This window comes from Mytilus edulis, chromosome 2 (assembly GCF_963676685.1).
Source record: "Mytilus edulis chromosome 2, xbMytEdul2.2, whole genome shotgun sequence".
Lineage (NCBI taxonomy): Eukaryota > Metazoa > Mollusca > Bivalvia > Mytilida > Mytilidae > Mytilus > Mytilus edulis.
In genome coordinates, this window is record NC_092345.1 from 93,224,853 (window position 1) to 93,247,356 (window position 22,504).

The 22,504-nt window shown below is 32.4% G+C and overlaps 1 protein-coding gene across 1 annotated transcript in view; it reads right to left on the reverse strand.

The window, feature by feature from the left end:
- Positions 1–265: 265 nt before the first annotated feature.
- Positions 266–22,504, reverse strand: part of LOC139511085 (embryonic protein UVS.2-like) — a 53,348-nt gene continuing 31,109 nt past the window's right edge. The window contains exons 2-8 of the mRNA XM_071297657.1: positions 12,442–12,686; positions 11,632–11,744; positions 7,154–7,333; positions 6,689–6,779; positions 5,985–6,112; positions 2,884–3,027; positions 266–582 (exon numbers count right to left, since the gene is read on the reverse strand). Coding sequence (XP_071153758.1) covers positions 266–582; positions 2,884–3,027; positions 5,985–6,112; positions 6,689–6,779; positions 7,154–7,333; positions 11,632–11,744; positions 12,442–12,590 — 1,122 coding nt within the window. The 5' untranslated portion in view covers positions 12,591–12,686. The remainder of the gene's footprint in view (positions 583–2,883; positions 3,028–5,984; positions 6,113–6,688; positions 6,780–7,153; positions 7,334–11,631; positions 11,745–12,441; positions 12,687–22,504) is intronic.

Consider the following 22,504-nt stretch of genomic DNA (forward strand, 5'->3'; position numbering starts at 1 on the left):
AGACATTTTTATTATTATCATACTGATCATGGGATGATACCGTAGGACGTATTTTATTATCATGTATTTTTTGCTGTTTAGTGTATTTCTTGTATAAAAGAATAGCAACCACTACTGCAGTGGCTACCAGTAAAAATGCTGCAAGTACTCCACATACAAGTCCAACTATTGAATCTGATTGTCCAGATGACTGAGCTGTTGAAGTCTCTGAAACAAATTAAAACAGAAAAATGAAAATTTCAACCTTACACGGCCTCAATGCTCTTCAACTTTGTATTGATTTGGCTTTTTGACTATTTTGATCTGAAAAAACAGCTTTTTGAGACATAAATTTAGTACACTCTGGTAAGGCAAAAATTATGCTATCAGTATACGAGACATTTTTATTATTATCATACTGATCATTGGATGATAACGTAGGTCGTATTTTATTATCATGTATTTTTTGCTGTTTAGTGTATTTCTTGTATAAAAGAATAGCAACCACTACTGCAGTGGCTACCAGTAAAAATGCTGCAAGTACTCCACATACAAGTCCAACTATTGAATCTGATTGTCCAGATGACTGAGCTGTTGAAGTCTCTGAAACAAATTAAAACAGAAAAATGAAAATTTCAACCTTACACGGCCTCAATGCTCTTCAACTTTGTATTGATTTGGCTTTTTGACTATTTTGATCTGAGCGTCACTGATGAGTCTTATGTAGACGAAACGCGCGTCTGGCGTATAAAATTATAATCCTGGTACTTTTGATAACTATTTAATATATGTCTTATTATATGCTTTCAATAAATAACTTGTCATATGATATTACTATATTTCTACAAGTGTGCGTAGCAAGGTTAATATTTTTGACTTTGTTTTATCTGGTTCACTGCGCTCACTCGACGAAAATCTTCAGAATTGTGACTTGCAGCTTATACTTTACAACCTCAACATGCAGAAAATAGGAACAGATAAGTTTATAATATGCCCAGCTCTTTATAGAATTTTATATCAATGCTTTTAATGTCAAATATGCTTGTTTTGGTATAAATTCGTTTATTACCGATGTCATTATATTTGACAAGTTTGGATATAGGACCCAATTGAGATCACAAGTACCCTATATACACAATACCAAGCCCAATAAGGACTACATAGAAGCTTATGGTCCATTGTAATGTGAGTATGTCTGCTTAATTACGATTGTATAACATATGTTCAATGGAACAAATGTCCCCACAACTACGTGATAAAATCTTAGACTAATAAGTTATCAGATTTCCATCATATTGATATGATCAAAAAGCAGTATGCGCAAACTTTAAATTACAACTTGCAATTAATATTTTAGCGTATCAATAAACAGAAAATCAGATAATCGAAAATTACCAGGCCTTATAGCCCTGGTCACAACGAACCCACGACACATCTATGCAGCGCCACGACGTGAAATTTTGTCAAATCGCGGGTCATCTGTGTTCGTCGTATGACAATCGCACGACAGTCCCACGATATTTTGAGCATCGTGTCGCTGTCGTGTGTCGTGGGACGAAAATTGGACATGCATCTTTTTTGCTCTACGATTTTTTTGTCGTGTCACTGTCTTGTGGCTGTCGTGGAAATGTCTTACAACCGTCGTGCGATTGTCGTGCGATAAACACATTGTCGTGAGTATCAACATAAACCATTTTAATCAAAAAATCGTCACACGACTGTCACAAGACACTCGTGATACAGTCGCACGATTGTCTCATGAATACCAAATCTCGTACGATGCTCGCACAACATTGATCGTCTGTCGTACGACAGTGGTACGTTCGTCGGACAACATATTTTCGTTTTTTTTTTTAGATGAATACAATTCGGCGGGAAGGAATGTTTAGAAAAACTTACCGTCTACCGTTTAACATCAGAACGATTATGATTGGCCCTGCTGAATAGGCGCATTCCCGGACTCCAACAAGGCCAAAATATGGTTCGGAAGGGTTGATTCGAGCCTGTGAACAGTAAAGGAACCTGCGAAACGCCTGACGTTGGTTGGTAAGCCATGAATCGAACGGCGCCTGATGTTTGGGCAGTATAGTACACTAATGCAAGAGTTAGAGCGAGAATCTGCCGGTGATTTCGTTGGATTCATACAGATGGAGCCTGGCATATTTCAAGAGCTTTCTCTGAGAGTCGCATCACAATGGCACAACAGTCATACGACAGTGACATGACAGTGACACGACAGTGACACGCGCATCCCATGACATGAAAACCTGAAAATAGCCCCACACAACTTCCGATTGTCGTACGATTATCGCGCGACTGTCGCACGACTGTCACACAACCAACCTGCGACAAATCCACGACAGTACAATTACAATTCTTTTTTTTCTGTCTTGTACCTATCGTGGAACCATCGTGAACATGTCGTAGCTGATGTGACCACTCGAAATATTTTTTTGACATTTTGCACGACAGTTAATAAAGAAAGCCAATTGTATATACCGCTGTTTAATAGCTCACAAACCAAAATCAAGGAAAAACACAAGTGCTTTTCTTTAATTCATGTTAAATGTTGAGTGTAAAGTTCTACTAGTACTTGGATATGATTTATTAACGCGTTTATACATTGTACGTATGCTCGTCTACTTCATAATTCTCTCAGTGAGAAACAACTTGGGAATAATAAACATCTAAATCAATATGGAGTATCAAAATATATGACACTTATCAAAATACCTTTATCTTTGTTATTTGCATAATGAAATATGGATGCAATAGATGATGTTTACAGGATTATCTCTCAGGCTTTTAGTTTTATGTCCATCACACACAAAGTATCAGACTGCTTTGATAGTACCCTTAATGCTTCTTAAAATTTATCAATTTATTAAATAAAGAAAAACGTACCTGATTGAACATATGATAACAAAAATCCTCTCTTTGCACTTGCATCATCAGACTTGAATTCAATATGAAAACTGTTTCCTGAACTAGTATATGTGTGAGTAGGTTCCCACAAATCTTGCGTGCAGAGTTTTATTGTTGTTGATCCTGATTTAGACAAAATTTTGACATCTTAACAAAACAAAAATTTAAGGACCATCATAGCATCTGCCTATGTGAACATAATTTGTTTTAATGCATACGAACAAATCTTAAATTTTAAGGACTTGAGCTACGCTTTAGACACAAAAATGTTTCGAAATCGTACAAATGCTTGATATTGAAATGCGATTGCTTTATTTACAGTCTGTTTTAAGTCAGCCGGCTAACCGCTTTTGGCATTTGATTCGGCAAACAAAAATATTCTCTCTCATTCCGGAAAGACAATCATTTATATATTTTTTGTATACCATGACATAAAAAAATCGTCATTTCAAGATTGCTCTTGCTGTTCTAATCGTTTACTTTTAAATTACTGTATATTTCGTGTACATGTTATTACATTGTACACGTTATTACCTGTACAAACATACATTTTGTACAAGTAATTACTTGTATGATGCCATCATGCCACCATGGCTAAAAAAATAAAAAAGACAAACAGACAAATAATATTACACAAGAAACAACATAGAAAATTAAAAACTAAGCAACACGAATCCCACCAAAAACTTTGGGTGATATCAGGTGCTTCGGAAGGGTAAACAGATCCTGCTTCACATGTTGCACCCGTCGTGTTGATCATGTAGTTACAAACCCGGTTAAATGTTTCTTTGTCTTAACTCACTGGCGACATGCTTTCGCGGTCTTAGATCTAAGATAGTAGAAAAGTCGTTTAATCTGTAATCTTACCGATGAGATATTCCCGAATGTTACATTTTCCCCAGGAGACACTTATCCTGTCGACCCATTCGGTTTCGCTCCTTTTGAAGTGGTGCACGCGATTCACACAATTTCGTTGAATTATATGAGATTTTAACATCGGTAAACTTAGGTCGCCCTAATGGACAAATAAAGGCAACAGTAGTATACCGCTGTCCGAAAGTCATAAATCGATTAGGAGAAAACAAATTCGAATTAAAAACTAAGATTGAGGGAAACACATCAACTTCAAGAGGAAACGAAACAACTGAACCACTTAAGTGCAACAAAAAAAAACAAACGAGAATGTAACACAAACATATACGAAATATAAGATAACAACTGCCATTTTCTTGACTTGGTACAGGACATTTTAAAAACAAATGGTGAGTTTAACCTTGATTTGTGGCTAGCCAAACCTCGCGCTTTTATGGCAATGTTAAATATAACACTAAAAGGACAATATTACATGACAGGACTACAGTTAGAATAAATAGGAATAAGTAGGAATAAATATCTTCCTATGTCTAAGAACATTCAGGACAGAGAAATACACAAATAAACAATACAATAATACATTTCGAAATGCAAAAAAGCCAAGCTTATTTTCTTGTTAATTCGACCTGTTGATACTGTTTATAATGCTTTTTTGTTTTTTTTTATTTATATGGATCTTGTCTGTACACCAGCTTTGATTATTTGTAATATCTTCAATTTTTCACTTATTCTTACAACATTTGTATAAACTTCAAGATTTCGGTTTTTTTCTAAAGTGAACATTGATTGGTTAAATATTTCTCAGTCATGTCCTGTGTTTGAATTTGTTTGTTAGCTTTTTGGTCATGAATGTTTGTCTCTAATATTTAATTAACTGTGCATTTGTATTCAGATATCGCAGATCAAATTTATTCGTTCATTGTTTAATCATAGGTTTTTTGATTGAGTTAAGTCTGCCAATTGATATTTTATCGTATGTTTTTCTTTGTTGTGATGTTATGCTATTGTTTCAGAAAAAGGGAGAAGGTTTGGATCCATTAAAACGTTTAATCCCGCTGCAAATGTTTGCACTTGTCCTAAGTCAGGAATCTGATGTACAGTAGTTGTCGTTTGTTTATGTAATATATACGTGTTTCTCGTTTCTCGTTTTGTTTATATAGATTAGACCGTTGGTTTTCCCGTTTGAATGGTTTTACACTAGTAATTTTGGGGCCCTTTATAGCTTGTTGTTCGGTGTGAGCCAAGGCTCCGTGTTAAAGGCCGTACTTTAACCTATAATGGTTTACTTTTTAAATTGTTATTTGTATGGAGAGTTGTCTCATTGGCACTCACACCACATCTTCCTATATCTATTATAATTTGTTACGCCAGACGCGCGTTTTTACATTTGGATCTAACTCACTAATATCTCATTACATGCATTTTAACAAAAATAAAACACAAACAAGGCCAACACTTATTTGTTAATGCAGTTAACATTAATAAAACATGTAAAAGAAATACTCATTTTAGCGCATCGAGAATATACAGTTAATACAGTGCTTTATATTACAAATTGTTTAAGTAAATTAATTGCTAATTTTATTTGTATCATCATAAAATGAATAGTACAAGATGTTAACAAGAAGAAACAACGACACGTCCGGAAATGTCAGGGACTTAGTGCATTTTCATTTTTCAATAGTTTATTTGCCAGTCACTAATTGCATTCTGTTTTTAAACACGTTTGGTATAGGTCGTTTTCTTTGACAATTATATACTTGTTCCGCTATACCGAACAATATTACCTGCTCATGCAAACCATGATTAGAGGTATATAGGCGTAATAAGCGACTTTTAAACAAAAATATATAGTGATATAAAAAAAAATGCAATACAAATGTGTTTAAAGACTACATGTTCACACACATTTCGCCAAAATAAAAGGCTCTTTCTGAGGTTTTGTCATTGTCAGTAAAAATGTATGTCCCTCCTAAGTGAACATTTTATACAAAATGTATCTTCAATAATATGGTCAATTACGAAATTTGCAACCTGGCTGTTGACGGATACATCATTGATTTTTTTCTTTATGTGCAATGTGGGTGGAGATTAAAAATAGACAAATTTTCCCTTTTGCTTTTATTGAGCTTAATGTCTCTTGTGTTAGTGTGTCTCTTTTTTCAAAGATTATGTTCTTGTTTTAAGCAAAATAATCAAACACATACCCGATTCAGTTATTGCTATGTAATCATACCCACACGATGCTTCATTTTCAATATCCATAAATAATATCTTCAAAATAACATTGGCGTTTGAATCTGTTGTTGTGATATCCCATGTGCAATCTTTGTTTCTGAAATTACGAAAACAAATATCACGCTTAAGTTCAGATGCAATGATTATTCTTCGTATCATCGCGTCAGCAACGGAAACAGAATAAAATAGCATACTCAATCATTGGTATAACTCTGCTAGTGTGAAAAAGAAAAGGTTTGGATGCAAAGACATTTCGTAAAATATAAAAAGAAAAACAAACCAATATTGAATGTTTATGAATAAAAGGCGCCACCGAAGATGCAATTTCTATTATATCCGACGAGAGTGCATTAGAAGAATTGAGAGATTGATCTAGTTATAAACCCAGATTTAGTCTAATTTTTGAGCTTCTGATTTTTTCATTTGACAACGGACTTTCCATTTTTGAATTTTCCTTGGATTTCAGTATTTTTTTATTTTACTTTTAGTAAGGCGTTATTATGAGTTGTAGTTTATAATGAAATAACTTCTATATGCAAATGCCCCTGTTCAGCACAATTTGTCTGTATATTGCAGAAAATCAATGAACGTTTAAAAGTAAACCTTAATACAACGCAAACACAATCTTATACAAAGAACTAAAATATAAAGGAAAATATGTTAAGATACATACAGTGGGTAAGTACTCGGAAAGCTGGGACTTGATAAATACTGCTCTGTACTTGTGGCAATCAAATTTTGTGCTGATATACACCCTGTTCCAGCTTTGAAAAAAAAATACACGTTGTTTTTTCATACCTATTAAAACTTGCTCCATGCTATATAAAAAAAGAACTTTTGATTGTTTCAGATACTTTAATTTTCGTCGATTATTTGTTGACAATTACTGGAAGCAACCCATACAGTTTAACAGGGTTTTAAAACAAGCAATGCATTATAAAACTCTAAAATCAGCTCTTGCACTATCAATTTAAGTACATTAATTGAAAAGTTTTCACTGAAATTTCTAATTGACCCCTTCAAATATAGTGTTAATATTAAAAAGTAGTTGTTGACAAAAAGTAAGGTGAATGTAAGCAAGCAAGTCAATTGTTAAAAAAACCTTGCGAAAATTATGTAAAGTTGTGTTTGTACTTACAAAAATCATTAGCACTGATCATATACATAAGAAATCCTAGCTCAGAAGCTGAAGAAGTTGAGTCTGATGTAAAGGTCGTGTAAACACTTCCAGTTGAAGCGGTCTGATATCCAAGAGTTCTTGCACCAGAACTTGATGAGCATTCATTTGTGTGTTTTTGGGTCCCAGAAGTTGATGTTCCTGATAAAATATAAAAAAAATAAAGAGAATATATAGTGGATAAGTTAAAAATGGGAAACGGATTAAAAAGTAAACATACGCAATAAACAAAATACATTTAAGAAGATGGACAATTTTCCAAAACTGCATCTTTATTTTATATCTCTACCTGTGTGACGTTTAAATTCTCATCAACTGATGTAGGCTCGATTCTACCTCAGAGTAAATGTTAACCTAACCTTGTGTCTGTCAGGGTAAGACTTCGGTCCCCGTACTTTATTTTATTTATCCTTCATGGGTGGATTAAACAGTGATAAATAAAATAAAAAAATAAAAAAAGCAATGAATGAGGTTGGTTAATTTGATTTATGCCTTTTTGTGCTTCTTTGTTAATTTTTTTTTATAGTGATTAAGATTATAACAAAATGCTGACTGTTGTATCCCTATTTTTAACATTTTTACCTATTATGTCTGTTTGTTTTGTTCACGCATCGTTGTCAATATAATAAAATTTGATGCGACTGTCATACAGTTGAGAGGTTTAGCTAGCTATAAAACTAGGTTCAATCCGCCATTTTGACATACGAAAAAACCTGCACCAAGTCAGTTTAATGACAGTTGTTATCATTCGTTTGATGAGTTTGAGCTATTGATTTTGCAATTTGATTAGGGACTTTCCGTTTCCTCGGAGTTCAGTCTTGTTGTAATTTTACTTTATTCACAACGAACAAAATATTTACAACAATTCACGTAGAATACGCACATTACAATATATCTGAGTACAATTACTGTATCCCCTTCCCCATGACATACATCCAAAGTCAGTAATAGCTAATTGGATTCTATGATAATAAAAGAGTATTGTGTATACATTTGCTTCAATTCAATAGCTACTTTTTGTGTTCATAAGAAGCAGATCAATATAATGAGCCTTTGTAAATTAAAGATAACATGTACATCCAGCAAATTCGGAATTTCGGTAAGATTTTCAAATTATTTCTCTAATTTACAGTTTTTCTAAATTTACACTACACTAAATAGCTAGATTTAGCTATTTCAGTGTTACACCAGAAATTCAACACAAGAATTTACGACAGAAGGGACAATTTTTCTTTCCCATGATTAACTTTCCTTTTTTGAAGGTGATGTTCAGTTGACACCGTATTGCGGTGTTTCTACATTCGAACTTGTTCGCTATGCCGGTGTTTTTTGTGACGATTTGGACTTCAATGAGCGTAATCTATAGATTTCTAGAAAATAGCCAATAATTTCATTACCACAAATTACTTAAAACCTTTACTAAATTCTTCCATTGATACAAATAATTGGTTTGGAAGTTTGGCTATACCTGTAGACAACTTATTTTAAACGCTATAGCAAATCTTTGTGTTGTGTGTTGATGTTGATGACGGAACCCGGAAATTGGTATACGATCAGGATAGACTTATTAGTGTTATGTATATTGATTTGGTTATCAGTAAATTAAAATTATACAAAACATTATTGTTATACAAATATGTACTTTCACGGTATTACAATTTGTCTACATCTACATTTGGCATTGTAAAAGATCATGTTTTCTCTGTATATGATTTCTTTACCTACATTTTTTAGGTTGGTTTACTGATTGATTTTTGAGTCTTGAATACATTTTATCGGTTGGTCTTTGCTTTGAAATATCTGTCAATAGCTATGCGTATCTCACGTCTGTCATTTTTTGTTGTTAGGGTTGTTATGCACGAGGAATGGTAAAGTACTCTGCCACGTATGGTGTGTGTTTGTTTTTGATTTTGCATCTGTCTTGTGTCGATCTTGTGAGTTAAGTCTGTCCCAACTACTTTTGATAGTTTGTTTTGTGTTAGGCGATTACATCACTGTCCCTGGCTAGGGAAAGGTTAAACGCTCAACTAATTTTAACACTGGCACATTTTTTATGTGCATGTCTAAAGTCAGGAGCCTCTATTTCAGTGGTTGTCTTTGATTCATATCTGTCATATGTGCTTTTGGTAAATTATTTCCTTTTTCATCAGACCGTTTGTTTTTTCAATTGAATTGTTTCGTATTTTTCAGGTCATGGCCCTTTCTGGCCAACTATACGGCTTTTTTCTCATTTTGAATGTAGCACGGTTTTCTATAATTGCTTAAACCATTTTCATTTGAACTTCGGTGGATACAATGTAGTTGTCTCAAAATACGTTCTTTCGCTCAATTTAGTCTTTTTCTTGATTTTAATTCTTTATTTTTGTCCACCCCGGTGACATTGTAATAGCAGATATTTCAGGGACCAGATAGTCTGCGTATGATCCATATTTATTCATGATCATTTATCAATGAAACAACGCATCAGTCCATATTTTTATTTAAAGCTTTGGTAGCACATATGAAGTGATGTCATTTACGATCGGGTTTAAATCAGAATATCTATTTAGCCGATCATATATTGACTTGTGTACCGGTTGTAGCACAATTAAGGTAGCACTACAGTCTAACAGTGATATTTTTAAGATATTTTTTTTATCACATAATTTTAAAGTAACTTAAAGTATTATTCTGCACAGTTTGTAAAAATCCCAAAATCATTATCATATCACAACAGGGAGTAAATTGATAATGAACTTATGTAAATAAAGGCACATGGTAATTAATCTAAATATATAGGCATTTAGGAGGGGCTAATATGTCAATCATCTGTTGATGCCAGTGTCCAGCTGTTAATCACTGACCACAAGATAAATAGTGTGATCTTATCTCATTGTATCATGTGTATTGCAGCACAAGTAATTTATATAACTTTGAAGTGAACAGAGAAAAGGGAAAGTTATTAAAAAGGAGAAAATCTAAAGGGAAGAAATCTTACCAAAATGAACTAAACTATATACCGTATTTTTAAGGATAAGAGTGTGAAAGTATCTTGAAAGCCTCTAACAAACTTTAAACTTTTATAGTTCTTACTACAAACAAGAAGTATATGTCTCCGAATCTGTCTTTTGTTAGGAGTTTCAGGCACTTAAACCAATTTTAAGTGTATGTGAAATTTTTAAATTCCATAAAACTAAAGAATCATGTGAGGCAGTCTATTTTCAGCAAGGGGATGGTCTTGATCTTTTTTGGAACATGTCTTTTATTGCACAATTTTAATGTTCTAGCTAATTTCATAGTATATTTCTTTTTAAAATACAAATGAAATCATTCTTTATAGTGAATATAATGATATTAAAAATTGTTTATATGCAGCTGGTCATTCCTGTTATTCTCTTATCTTAGACTGTCTGGATAGAGGCGGAGCTTTGTCTATATTTAATTACTACATCACAGATGTTGGTCAAATCTGTGACGTCAAACTCCCGCCAAATGCTAAGTTAGTGTTGGTTAGTGCACATATAATTCAAAATTTAAAGTGTTAGAGCATCAAAGACACAAAGTGTGTGGTTATATTGATAAAATAATGGTGTCAGAACACTCCTGGGGTGTTCTCAGTGGAACTTTTGTACTAATGATGCATTTATAGGGGTTCTAAGGGGGAAAATCAGTTTTTAGGTCATTTCTCTGAACAATTTTTCATGAGAATTGTTAGCAAAAAATGAAATCAGAAACTTCATTGGTACCCGTTTTGGTTTGACTTTAATATATGTGATTAAAAGCAGTATTTTCTACAATACCGTGTCCCAGTTTTTGGATGATTTGTTTCTAAATGAATTTATAGTTGTCCAAAGATGAAAGGTGAAATGAGGTTTGGTACCCAGCAGTTAAATCAATATATCTTCTTACTGGAGGCGTATATAAAAAATCTGAGACACGGTTATGTTTATAGTGTATGGTTGATTAAAGGGATGAAAACAAATTTTTACTACCATTTGACCTGAATGTGTCATTTTCATCCAAGTTGGATGACCACTTTTTTGGCAATTAAGGAGCTATACTTTGAGATTAATCATACCAAAAATTAATTTATCTACATATTAAGAAGAATTAATATTTCACCTTTATAATGAGCTAAAGGTTTTAAAAATCCATTGAGTAGTTTTGGAGAAATTAATCGTTAAAGACTGTTGGTTGGAGTCAGAAAATTCTGACTGTAGTGCTACCTTAATGACTTATTGTAAGAGTATCATTATTTATACCTTTACTGTATCTAGTATAAAACACAATTTTCAACCCCCAAAGCATTTCCAGAGTTACTACATGTCATGTATGAGCATAAGATTACCCTATGCATGCAAGTATTATATTTGGTTCACAATAATTCGAATGTTGATGGATGTATGATTTTTTTATAATACACTTAAAAAGTTTTAAAAGTGTAAAAACAAATATCTTACCATCATAAACATTAATGGCGTCTCCTGCACAACTTAAAGTGATGTCAGTAACTCTGAACAGAAGGACGGATCCAGATATAGAGGTCGATCCTAACCAAGCACAGTTCGAGTTTCTACAAATAAAAAGAAGCTGAAGAAAGCTTTGTTGGAGCTATTTTTTAAAAGTTATGAACTTATATTGTGAAAGTACCTGAATTTAATTATTTATTTTTCGATTTAATCTACTTTTCTTTTCCTTTTAGTAGTTTTATTTTTCTTTTCTTTCTTTTTTAAATCAAAAGGTATAAAAGGTAGGGTGAACACTAAATCAAAAATATTTTGTTTGCTGAAATAAAGTCATCTTTATAATTCTTGCAGATTGTATGAAATTAAATTAAAACAAATTCTGAAGAATTGTGAGAAAATAAAAGTGAAGATAAAGAAGAAAAGAATGATAAAAGAAAGGAAAAAAGGAATGTGTTATCTGATGTAACTGTGTAAGGTTTTGAAAGAACATTACACAACACGAAATCTTTTAGAAGTACCAAGTCAGGAATATGACAGCTGTTGTCCATTCGTTTGATGTGTTTGAGCTTTTGCCGTTTGATAAGAGACTTTCCGTTTTGAAATTTCTTCGGAGTCCAGTTTTTTTTGTGATTTTTCTTTATATGATCACAGACTTGTCAAACAAACTGCACTTTTTTGTATTTATTAGTTTAACTTTCCTAGACATTATTATATTTAAGTCTACTTAGAAGCTTCGGTAACTAGCAGAGAAATTTTAATAATTTGATTCTGATATCATTTATATTTAGGAGAAACAGTACATACATAGCATAGCCAGGCGATGGATATCCTGGTGGAGACACTTTAACTGTTGTGTATCCGACAGTCTTACTTTCAGCAGTACCAGAACATTGTCCAGACACTTTCCAGATAACAAATGTTGATACCAATAAAAAAACAAAAGCACCATTCATTTTGCTACATAATGCTGCATAGTTGCGTCCATGTATATTGCTTTAAAATATTCAATTGATCAAGTAGTTTTCTGTTAAAATACCATGGATTCACATCTGAAATGAAATAGATGAAACTTAATTTACAATAACCTTCTTGTCATTAAAATATCTTGTTTAAATGCTACCCAAGAAAAAGTAATTAAGCCCGACTGTTTGAAAACTGTATAATAAATACCTTGTCTTCAGATCCCATCGGCGTTTGTTACGTGAAGAAGATCATATTTATTTTATTCAATCCTGTTGCAATCTCATTTTTTTTTCAACAATTTTAAATCAAACAATTCCGGACACTTCTTAATACAATTGGTAAAACTAATATCAAAGAAAACAATATTTCTGGTTAATTTTTCGTAAAGAAAACACATATGAATATCACAGTTGGTGTCCATTCATTTGATGTGTTTTAGATTTTGATTTTTGCCATTTGATTAAGTACTTTCCTTTTTGAATTTTCCTCGGAATTCAGTTTTTTGGCGATTATATTTTTTACTTTACAACGCACCTCGTCACACTCCATTTGGGTTCCATGCAATTCCGAATGTAAGTTAAATTGTTCCTTGATTAAACTCCGTTTTATAGTGGGATTCGTGCTGCAATATATTACTACAGAGTTGTATGTGAAGTATATTAAGAACTGATGTTTGTCTGCTTGCCTTTGAACCTTTGTGATTTTCATAGCCCGCTTGGCACCTTGCCCGTCATGTTTGTACCTTACAAAGGCCTTTCGATATATGTATTCTATCTTCATATCAAGTTCTTGTTCTTATTATGACATTTCAAAAACATAATTTGTTTAGTTGAACAACATTTCGTCGATTTTCTTACTTTGACTCTGTATATCATTGACATGATAACCTTATATTACATAGATTGACTAATTAAGAACAATAATGTTAACATCAAAACTTCCATACACTTACTGTACCTTGATGTCAGTTATGGAGAATACTCCCTTAAAAGTTAAAACTGCATTGTAAATGCATAGACGGTAATTAGCATTTATACCTAGAGATTATAGAAAATACTGTCAAGATTAAATCCGTATATTTCTATCAGCAATCTAATACACCGATATTTATCAGGATTAATTACTCCGAATAGTAATTTTTCCATAACTAATTATGAAAAATATTTAGTTTTGAAAATTAAAAACTTAGTCGAAATATTTAATTTACTTATTGAAAATTCAAGTTGAAAATATTGACTGCGCTTAGTAAGTATGATGCCATTGTACATCGCCCTTGAATTTCACATTATATGTTATGTTGTTTACCAAAAGCTTTGTCATGTAGAAAGTATTAGATTCGTGACACAAACCTTTACCTGTTTAACATAATTACAAAACATAATAGTGAAATGCAAGTTGAATTTCTTAATTTTTATTACAATTGCAATAAAGTAATGATTTTATCGCTTGAATACGTTTATTACACTTAAATTTCATTTAGAAATAATTTGATATACTATATACAAAATAATAATATTTTCCAGGACTCCTGCAACACACTGTCTTTGTACTCTTCTTTTTATATTTTGTAAAACAATGTTAACATGACGAATACTAAATATCATCAAAATCAAATCACTTTTACAACTTACCGAATTCATTTTAATAAAAAAAAAAAATAAAAAAAATTAGAAAAAATAAGAGAAATAATAGAAGTGCCAATGATGCAAGTAATGCGGGGTTCACACATTGCCGATTATTGCTCCCGTTTGAGATCAGACAGCGATACGACACGAAAAGTGAAAAAGTCGGATTAGTATTCTCAATTATCTGGAATGTCCTATTATTGTCAGAACGCAGTCGTTTTAGTTCGTAACAGATTCAGACTGGTCGGGAAGGGTCCGAATAGTTCGACAAAGCACCCCGAGAGTTAGGTGCGTCCCGTAACATTTGGTGAAACTCAGCCGATTTTGTCTAGTCGGATTACAATCGTGCCTATGTCGTGACAGATTCTGCTGTATTGGATCGAATTCCTAACAATGTTCTGTGTATTCGGGACGGTGTCCTGTGGAACGGGAATGATCTGAAGAAATTTTTCATTGCTGTTTTCTGTCGATTGAGTCCAGATTGCGTCCAGATCTTGTCGATTGCGAACCGTTTTTGCCGAAACCGTTCCGAAACAGTCCCGTTATTAATTCTAAATTCGTCAATGATACCCACGTCAGAGTCCCGACAATTACAGAATAAAATACGACTGAGACCAGACAAAGCCGTTTGCAATGCGATAGAGCGGACCGTGATATGATTACGTTCCGACAGAACTTGATCATCCCGAGTATGCCGACAGTTTTCGAACGGATAACTTCCGTCAGCGTCGGTTCACTGTCTTGTCACTATCTAATCTCAGTCGGATTACATTCGGTAGAATCGGGATGCAGTCGTGACAGACTCGGTCGAATTTTACCTGGCGAAAGATACAAATCAGATAAGAAGCGGATTTAGAACGGGATTATCGGGATAAATTCGCTTGGAAACGATTGAATATCGACGCTTCCTGAACAATATCTGATTGTTGTCGTGATTAAATTATTTTTTTTACAAATTTTAATTGAAGTTTGAATTTCCATCCACGATTCATAGGATCTTGATCAGACTTTTAATAAATTTTAATCGGGAATGATCCTGTCAAGGACGGCAGTAAAAATCGTGAATGTGTGACCCCATCTTAAGTATATGTGCTTGCAGCTTATTACGGGGCGCCGGATGGGACTTGAACTTTTTGTAATCAAAATCAATTTTGTATATACACACAATTCAATTCTGTTATAACAAACTCATTTTTGTCTTACAAAACTATGTGATACAGACTTATTTTATGAGAACTTTAATTTTGTACTGACTAAATTCTTTTTTATAGACACATTTCGGTTTTTGTCATGACAAAAACAATGACAATTTTGTCAAATAGGTATGCAAATATAAACATATTGTAATTCAGTGGTTGTCGTTTGTTTATGTGTTACATACTTGTTTTTCGTTCATTTTTTAAAACAAATTAGGCCGTTAGTTTTCACGTTTAAATTGTTTTACATTGTCATTTCGGGGTCTTTTATAGCTGACTATGCGTCATGGGCTTTGCTCATTGTGACATATATTTGTTAATTTCTGATTCATTTTGGTCTCTTGTTGAGAGTTGTCTCATTGGCAATCATACCAAACCTTCTTCTTTTATAATCTCTCATTGGATATAGCAAACAGGGGTCTCGTAGGTTCGAGGTCATGTCATATGGGTGATGCGCTTTTCTGCAAAAGTAAGTAATACTTAATAAATAGATATAAGAAGGTGTGGTATGAGTGGCAATGAGACAACTCTCCATCTAAGTCACAATTTATAAAAGTAAACCAGTATAGGTCACAGCACGGTATTCAACATGGAGCCTTGGCTCACACCGAACAGCAAGCTATAAAGGACCTCAAAAATTACTAGTGTAAAACCATTCAAACGGGAAAAACAATGGTCTAATCTATATAAAAAACGAGAAACGAGAAACACTTATGAACAACATCAACAAACGACAACTACTAAACATAAAATTTAGACTTAGAACAGTATATATTTAAATACTTTTAAACTCTTTAATATCCATATGACTTTTACCCCACCAAGTAACTTAGTAAATAGATATAAAAACATGTGGTAAGAGTGCCAACGTTATACAACTCTACATCCAAGTCACAATTTGCAAAAGTAAACCATAATAGGTAATTAAGTATGGCCTTCAACACGGAGCATTGTCTCACACCTAACATAAAAATGTTAGTAATAAGTCCAAAACATAAAATGAAAAATGTTCGGCAGTCTGTTTAATTTGTATGTACGTATGAGACATATACTCAAATAGCATGTCAATAACTATGTACTTTCATTTCGAAGTTTATAAGAGTATGAATTTTAATTATCATATACATATTGCTTAACCTGTTCTTCCTTCAACATATTGAACTTTCAAAATCCTTAATATGAATTTTTTGTAAGGTATAAATAAAAATTGACAAAGTCGCGTGTTGTGTTCAATTTCATCGCTAATCTTCAATGTAATTACGATGATAGGGTTATGCACCATTCATAATGTATGACAATCTCTGCTGGTAAATTATATAATATCTCAAATTCATTCAAAAAATGCACTTTTGGATTTCAATTGAACTGAATGCAATTAATTGATATTCATTTATAGATTTCTTCGGTTTTGATAGAGGAGAATAAATGAATAAATCATACAATAATATCGATGAATGCATAATTTAACTACTTAGCTTATTAATTAATTATGGTCTTTAGAGTTTAAATAAGGAAACTATACAAGAATTTATACAGCACTAAATTTATTACATTATTATTTTTTTACATTCATTCAAATGAAAGTAAGAAACTCAAGTATTTGGTTTTGAGTAATGTGGAATTGGCAAAAGTCAGTGCAGTTTTAGTGATGACGCGGATCGGTATCATTCGACTGAATGTTTTGATTTTTTTCTCCATGTAAATAGAATAATATCTATATTTTTCTCTGATGTTTTACAAACCAACCCCAAAACCTGAATAAAAGATCTTGAAAAAACAAAAGCCAAAACACTATTTGAAATATTTAAAATATTATTTACATTAAAACAGCACAACTTGCTTTCGCTTGCAACACAAATGCTTTCATTAGCAAACACTATATCATTATTAAAAATCAAACCTGCTGTTTGCGTTTTAAAGTATTAATAAAAAAAATACATGCATTCCAGGGGCCAATTTCACAAAACATCGTAAGTCTAAGATTACACTTACGTCAAGTCTTAAGTCAAAAACCGATTTCACAAAAGAACTTACGTCAAAACTTACGACCAACTTTGATCGTAAATATAAGAGTGCCTCTATCCACAATTAAGTGTCTAAGAAATACTTACGACCACTCTTACGATTATCTTAAGTATTTATAAAATGATTGCAGCATTGCCAATTTTTTTCTTTATACACCACTTACCTAGAGAAACCATATGTAGAGACCGTACGACCCCACTAGATATGTATACAGATGCCGAGATAATAAACCGATACCGTTTTCCAATTCAAGGGCCAACGCATACACATATTAGCACCTTAATGTATATCAAGAAAATAAATCTACAATTTTGCATCATATATATTGTCATAATGAAGATTAAACAGTAAATATGCTTGGAAGAGAGGCGCATAGTGGTTACTCAATGTTCAGTGGCTAATATGTCATGAAATTCAGGATTAACGTACTTATACGATAAAATAACGGTTCCATAGGAGAGCCTAACTCCAGTGTATGGACACATTGCAAGGTGAAAATGAATATTACCCAGGGAGAGGCGGTGATTCACAAGCTATTTAACGAGCACTAGCATATGGCATAGTATGAAGTAGGGATGGGGTAATCGTAACCTGTAATCATAATCGATTGTAATTGATTACATTTTTTTCAAGTAATCGACAGTAATCTGTAATCGACCATATTTTCGATTACATGTAATCGTAATTAAATCGATTACAGCATAAATTATGATGTTATCATCGATTACTTTCGATTACATTTCGATTACTTTAGTAAAATAGTTTGATAAATTAAAACCTATAATTTAAAGAAAATAGAAAAATGCATATATTCATCAGTTTATAGTATTGATGAAATAAAGTGTATCATTATTACTTGAGAGTTTATCATATACCTTAGATCTATCTCCCTTTGGATTAACCAGATCTCCTTACAAATTTTACTATATTTCCAGCTTTTGAAATAAGCGATTTCAATGTTTGTAAATACTTCTAGACCTTTTATATAATACTAGAACACACCCGTTATATCGCGGGTCTGTGACTGACTTAAAGAATATAACTATGCGTAAGCATTATTTTAGTATTGGCATTGTCATCTGATAAAGTCGTGCCGATTATAAGATGCACAGTTGTCTCTGCTTTCAACATCTTTCTGTTTGAACCCGTCGACCTGGAACTTATCAATTATTGGTATTATTAATTTTATTTGGAAAACAAAAGGGCGTGGAAAGGAGTATTTTTTAATCAACAGCATTGTCCTTTATGAGTTATAAATAAAGTTGAATTATTTGATTCGCTGTTCAGTTACGTCATTCCGGCTAACAAATTGAAAACTGTACATGCTGTACCTATACGCCTTATTTTAAGTCCAGATTTTATTAATTTTATTTGGAAAACAAAAGGGCGTGGAAAGGAGTATTTTTTAATCAACAGCATTGTCCTTTATAAGTTATAAATAAAGTTGAATTATTTGATTCGCTGTTCAGTTACGTCATTCCGGCTAACAAATTGAAAACTGTACATGCTGTACCTATACGCCTTATTTTATTTCCAGATTTTATTATTCGTATTGTCATCTTAGAAAGTCATACTGATTAAAATAATTAAATCTGGAACAATGTGACAATGATTGAATTTAGTAGTGTTAATCCTGTGATTAAGACCCGTGTATTTACCAAAATCCTAAATACAGCGTTTGGTGGTGTGCCTGTCAGATGCGGAACGTACAGATAAGGTAATAGGTAACAGGTGAATATACTATTAGTATCGGTATCGGATTCGACCCGGAACTTCTTAATTATTGGCAATACTAATTATGTGGAAAACAAAAGGGTCTGGAGAGGTGTAATTTTTAATCAACAGCATTGTACTATATTAGTTATGTATAAAGTTGAATCTTAGATTCATCGTTTTTACGTGATGACGGCTGACAAATTGGACATCGTAATTTAAGTATAGACACAAAAATGTTCAAAATAAGAAAATAGATTCAAAATAGGAAAATACATGTAGTTTCTGCATTTAAGTTATGTACTACATTGAAGTAGTAAGCGTAATTGTAATATAATTCCTTAAAGCTTGATTTTCAATTAGAGTTCCAATTTATCTTAGAATAGATAACCATTGATTCGTCCTAATAGTATGACAACAAAATAAGGAAATAATACAAATGTTAAAACGCCTTCTAATTACATTAAAATTTGAAGAACTTTTTTCTTATATTGCGTAAATTAATAAATGCGTTGTTTATAGTTTAAACATATTTTATTTGCGTAAATGTGCAAAAGGGATGAGACACAAGTTAATCAAACTTATAAAGTCTTCTCCCATAACAATTTATAACATTAGAATATTTACAAAGCATGCATACAAACAATACATTATGTATATATATATAAATTATTTGAACTCTGAAAAGGTGGTGTGTGGTGATGTGAGTGGTAATACACAATATGCATGTATTTGCACTTTATAATATGTTACATTACACAATTAGAAACCTCTTAGACTCTTTAATAAATTCATATACATTCTTTATAATTCTTTCATTTTCAACATTAGTTAAAGACTTATCGCCGGAGGTTAAGGTGTTCAAATTTAGTAGAGAGTTGTCTGGTAACCAATTTAGATTATTAAATAATTTGGTTCTTATATTCGAATATTTAGGACAATAAAAAAAGAAGTGACGTGAATCTTCGAACTTAGCACCACAACTACAAGACGGATCTGAAATAATGTTGACTCTGTTAAGATCATAGTTCAAAAAAGAAGCTGAGCACCTAAGTTGTGTCAATATAATATTGAGTTTACGATTGCCAAAGTCATAATGTTTTGGTACTTGGGCTTTTGAATTTAATTTAAGATTTTTTAGTTCGGTTTTAAATTTACCTAAAGAGTCAATGTTACGTGTCACCACATTAAGGTTATTCCACAGTCGTATTGTTGAAGGTATGAAGGACTCTTGGGTTAATGAAAGTCTACAAAAAGGGTATATTAAATCATTCCCATTACGTAATGGATAAACAGCTGTACTTTGGATTGTTGGTGGAATTAAATTGCAAAGATAGGCTGGTGCATTATTATGCTGAATATTATAGAATAATTGTAATTTCCTTCTTGCGTTGTTTATACAATGTATATACGCAAATAAGCAACTTATAAATAAAAGGGAAACTGTTTTAACTCCGCCTGTATTTCAAACAAATAACATATACATTTTAATTAATGAATCTTTGTATTTTTTTTCTAATTAAATAAGGAATTAAATCATGTAAAACATGCCTGGTATATATATTAAGACAGGGATATGTCATTTTTCATAAAAGATACATCATGCGTATTTCATAATAAGCATTGCCCTATTAAGGATCACCATCCTATATTGAACAGATATATCATGTTAAGGAGGGGTATTTGCGAAAAATACCAGTCGAGAGAATGTTAAATTTCACGAGCCGTAAGGCGAGGGAAATTCATTCTCAAGACTGGTATTTTTCGCAAATACCCCTCAATAACATGATATATCTGTTTAATTACACCGAATGTTAATGTACTAAAACGCATTGATGATCATGACGTTGCAAGCGTCCAGTCGGATAGAGTATTTTTTGGCAAATACCACGGCAGAGAGGGTAAAAAAGGCATATCCTTTTAGCAAATACCCCGTCGGCGTTAAAAATGAACGATTTTCATTTGATAACAGTAAATTGGTGAAAAATACACTGGCTATTAACCAATCAAAACACCGGATTCTTACATAAGGTGTAATTAATTCGTATATTATACATGCATTAAATATATCTCGGTTAATCCTGTAATTTGATTGGTTACCTAAAGGGGGAAACGGTAATGAGTGTTGAAATCTGGACATCCTGTATGCTATAATTGTTATTCGGTATTCAAAGAGGATATTAGCTCATAGTCCATGTACCGATAAGTGGTCTATATCCCCTTTGTACGTCGTCTCAGGAGAAATACGTATAAAGGATCCCGAATAACAAGTAATTGTATTGCGTGCGTTGTGAATCACAGAAGGCAAGCGTTGTTGCCAATCTTTATTTTTTTACTCGTAAAATGAACATGTGAAATATAAAAGAGCTTTAACTTTGAACTTCACTCACTGTAGAACAAATGGCTAATGTGATACTGATAACAAATATATAAAATATCCATATCAATTTATTAACAATCTGAGGGTTATGTTTAATGAGTGTTTTCTGAAATAAAGAGTTCTTAATTACGGATATAAGCGGAAAATATGAATACTAGACCACAACAATTCACTGAAAACGAAGATTGAGCAGTTCAAATCGCATTAAAACTGGCGTTAAATTTGGGTTCTCCGAAATGATCAAAATGTCCTGTACTTCTATAGTTACACACACTGTGTTACTCATGTAAAATGCGTGAGTCACATCCAGGTATATGTCATCATACATACATAAAGTAGGTTTGTAGACATCTTTTCTCTAACCGTACAGCATCACCACATTTATGAACTATATAGTCTCTGGTTCTTACACTTTCTGGAGATAGAAAGTTTGGAATGACAACAGAATTTTTGCGGACAAGAAATAAATAAAAACTGTTAAAGCAGAAAAATAGACAAAAGAAATGATTAACACAAAGCACAATCAAATAAAAGAAAACAAAAACTAGTTTACAAATCACAGCACAAAACTAAAGATTGACAAACAAGAACTTAGAAATAATCTATATTTTATAAGTCAATTTTTGTTTTGTTATTTTAGAAGTAAAATAAGAATTTAGATCTTACCTTCAAACGACTTAACTTCCGTGGTGTACTATTTTGTTAATAATGTAATATCAATATATACGTATAATTTGTCTTGTATAACGTATGTAAAAAAAAAGTGTCGACTCCTTTCCAATATTTGTTTGACAATAATAAACATTATATAAAATGCAGCATTAAACATATATCATGAGCTTCCATTTAAACACTTAAAAAATGACACTCGGAACGGGACAACCCTTAATTTTTATATCTTTTTACACTCAATTGTAATATGAATACGTTGTGAAAGTTGGAAGTGTTAACATTTAAACTATAAT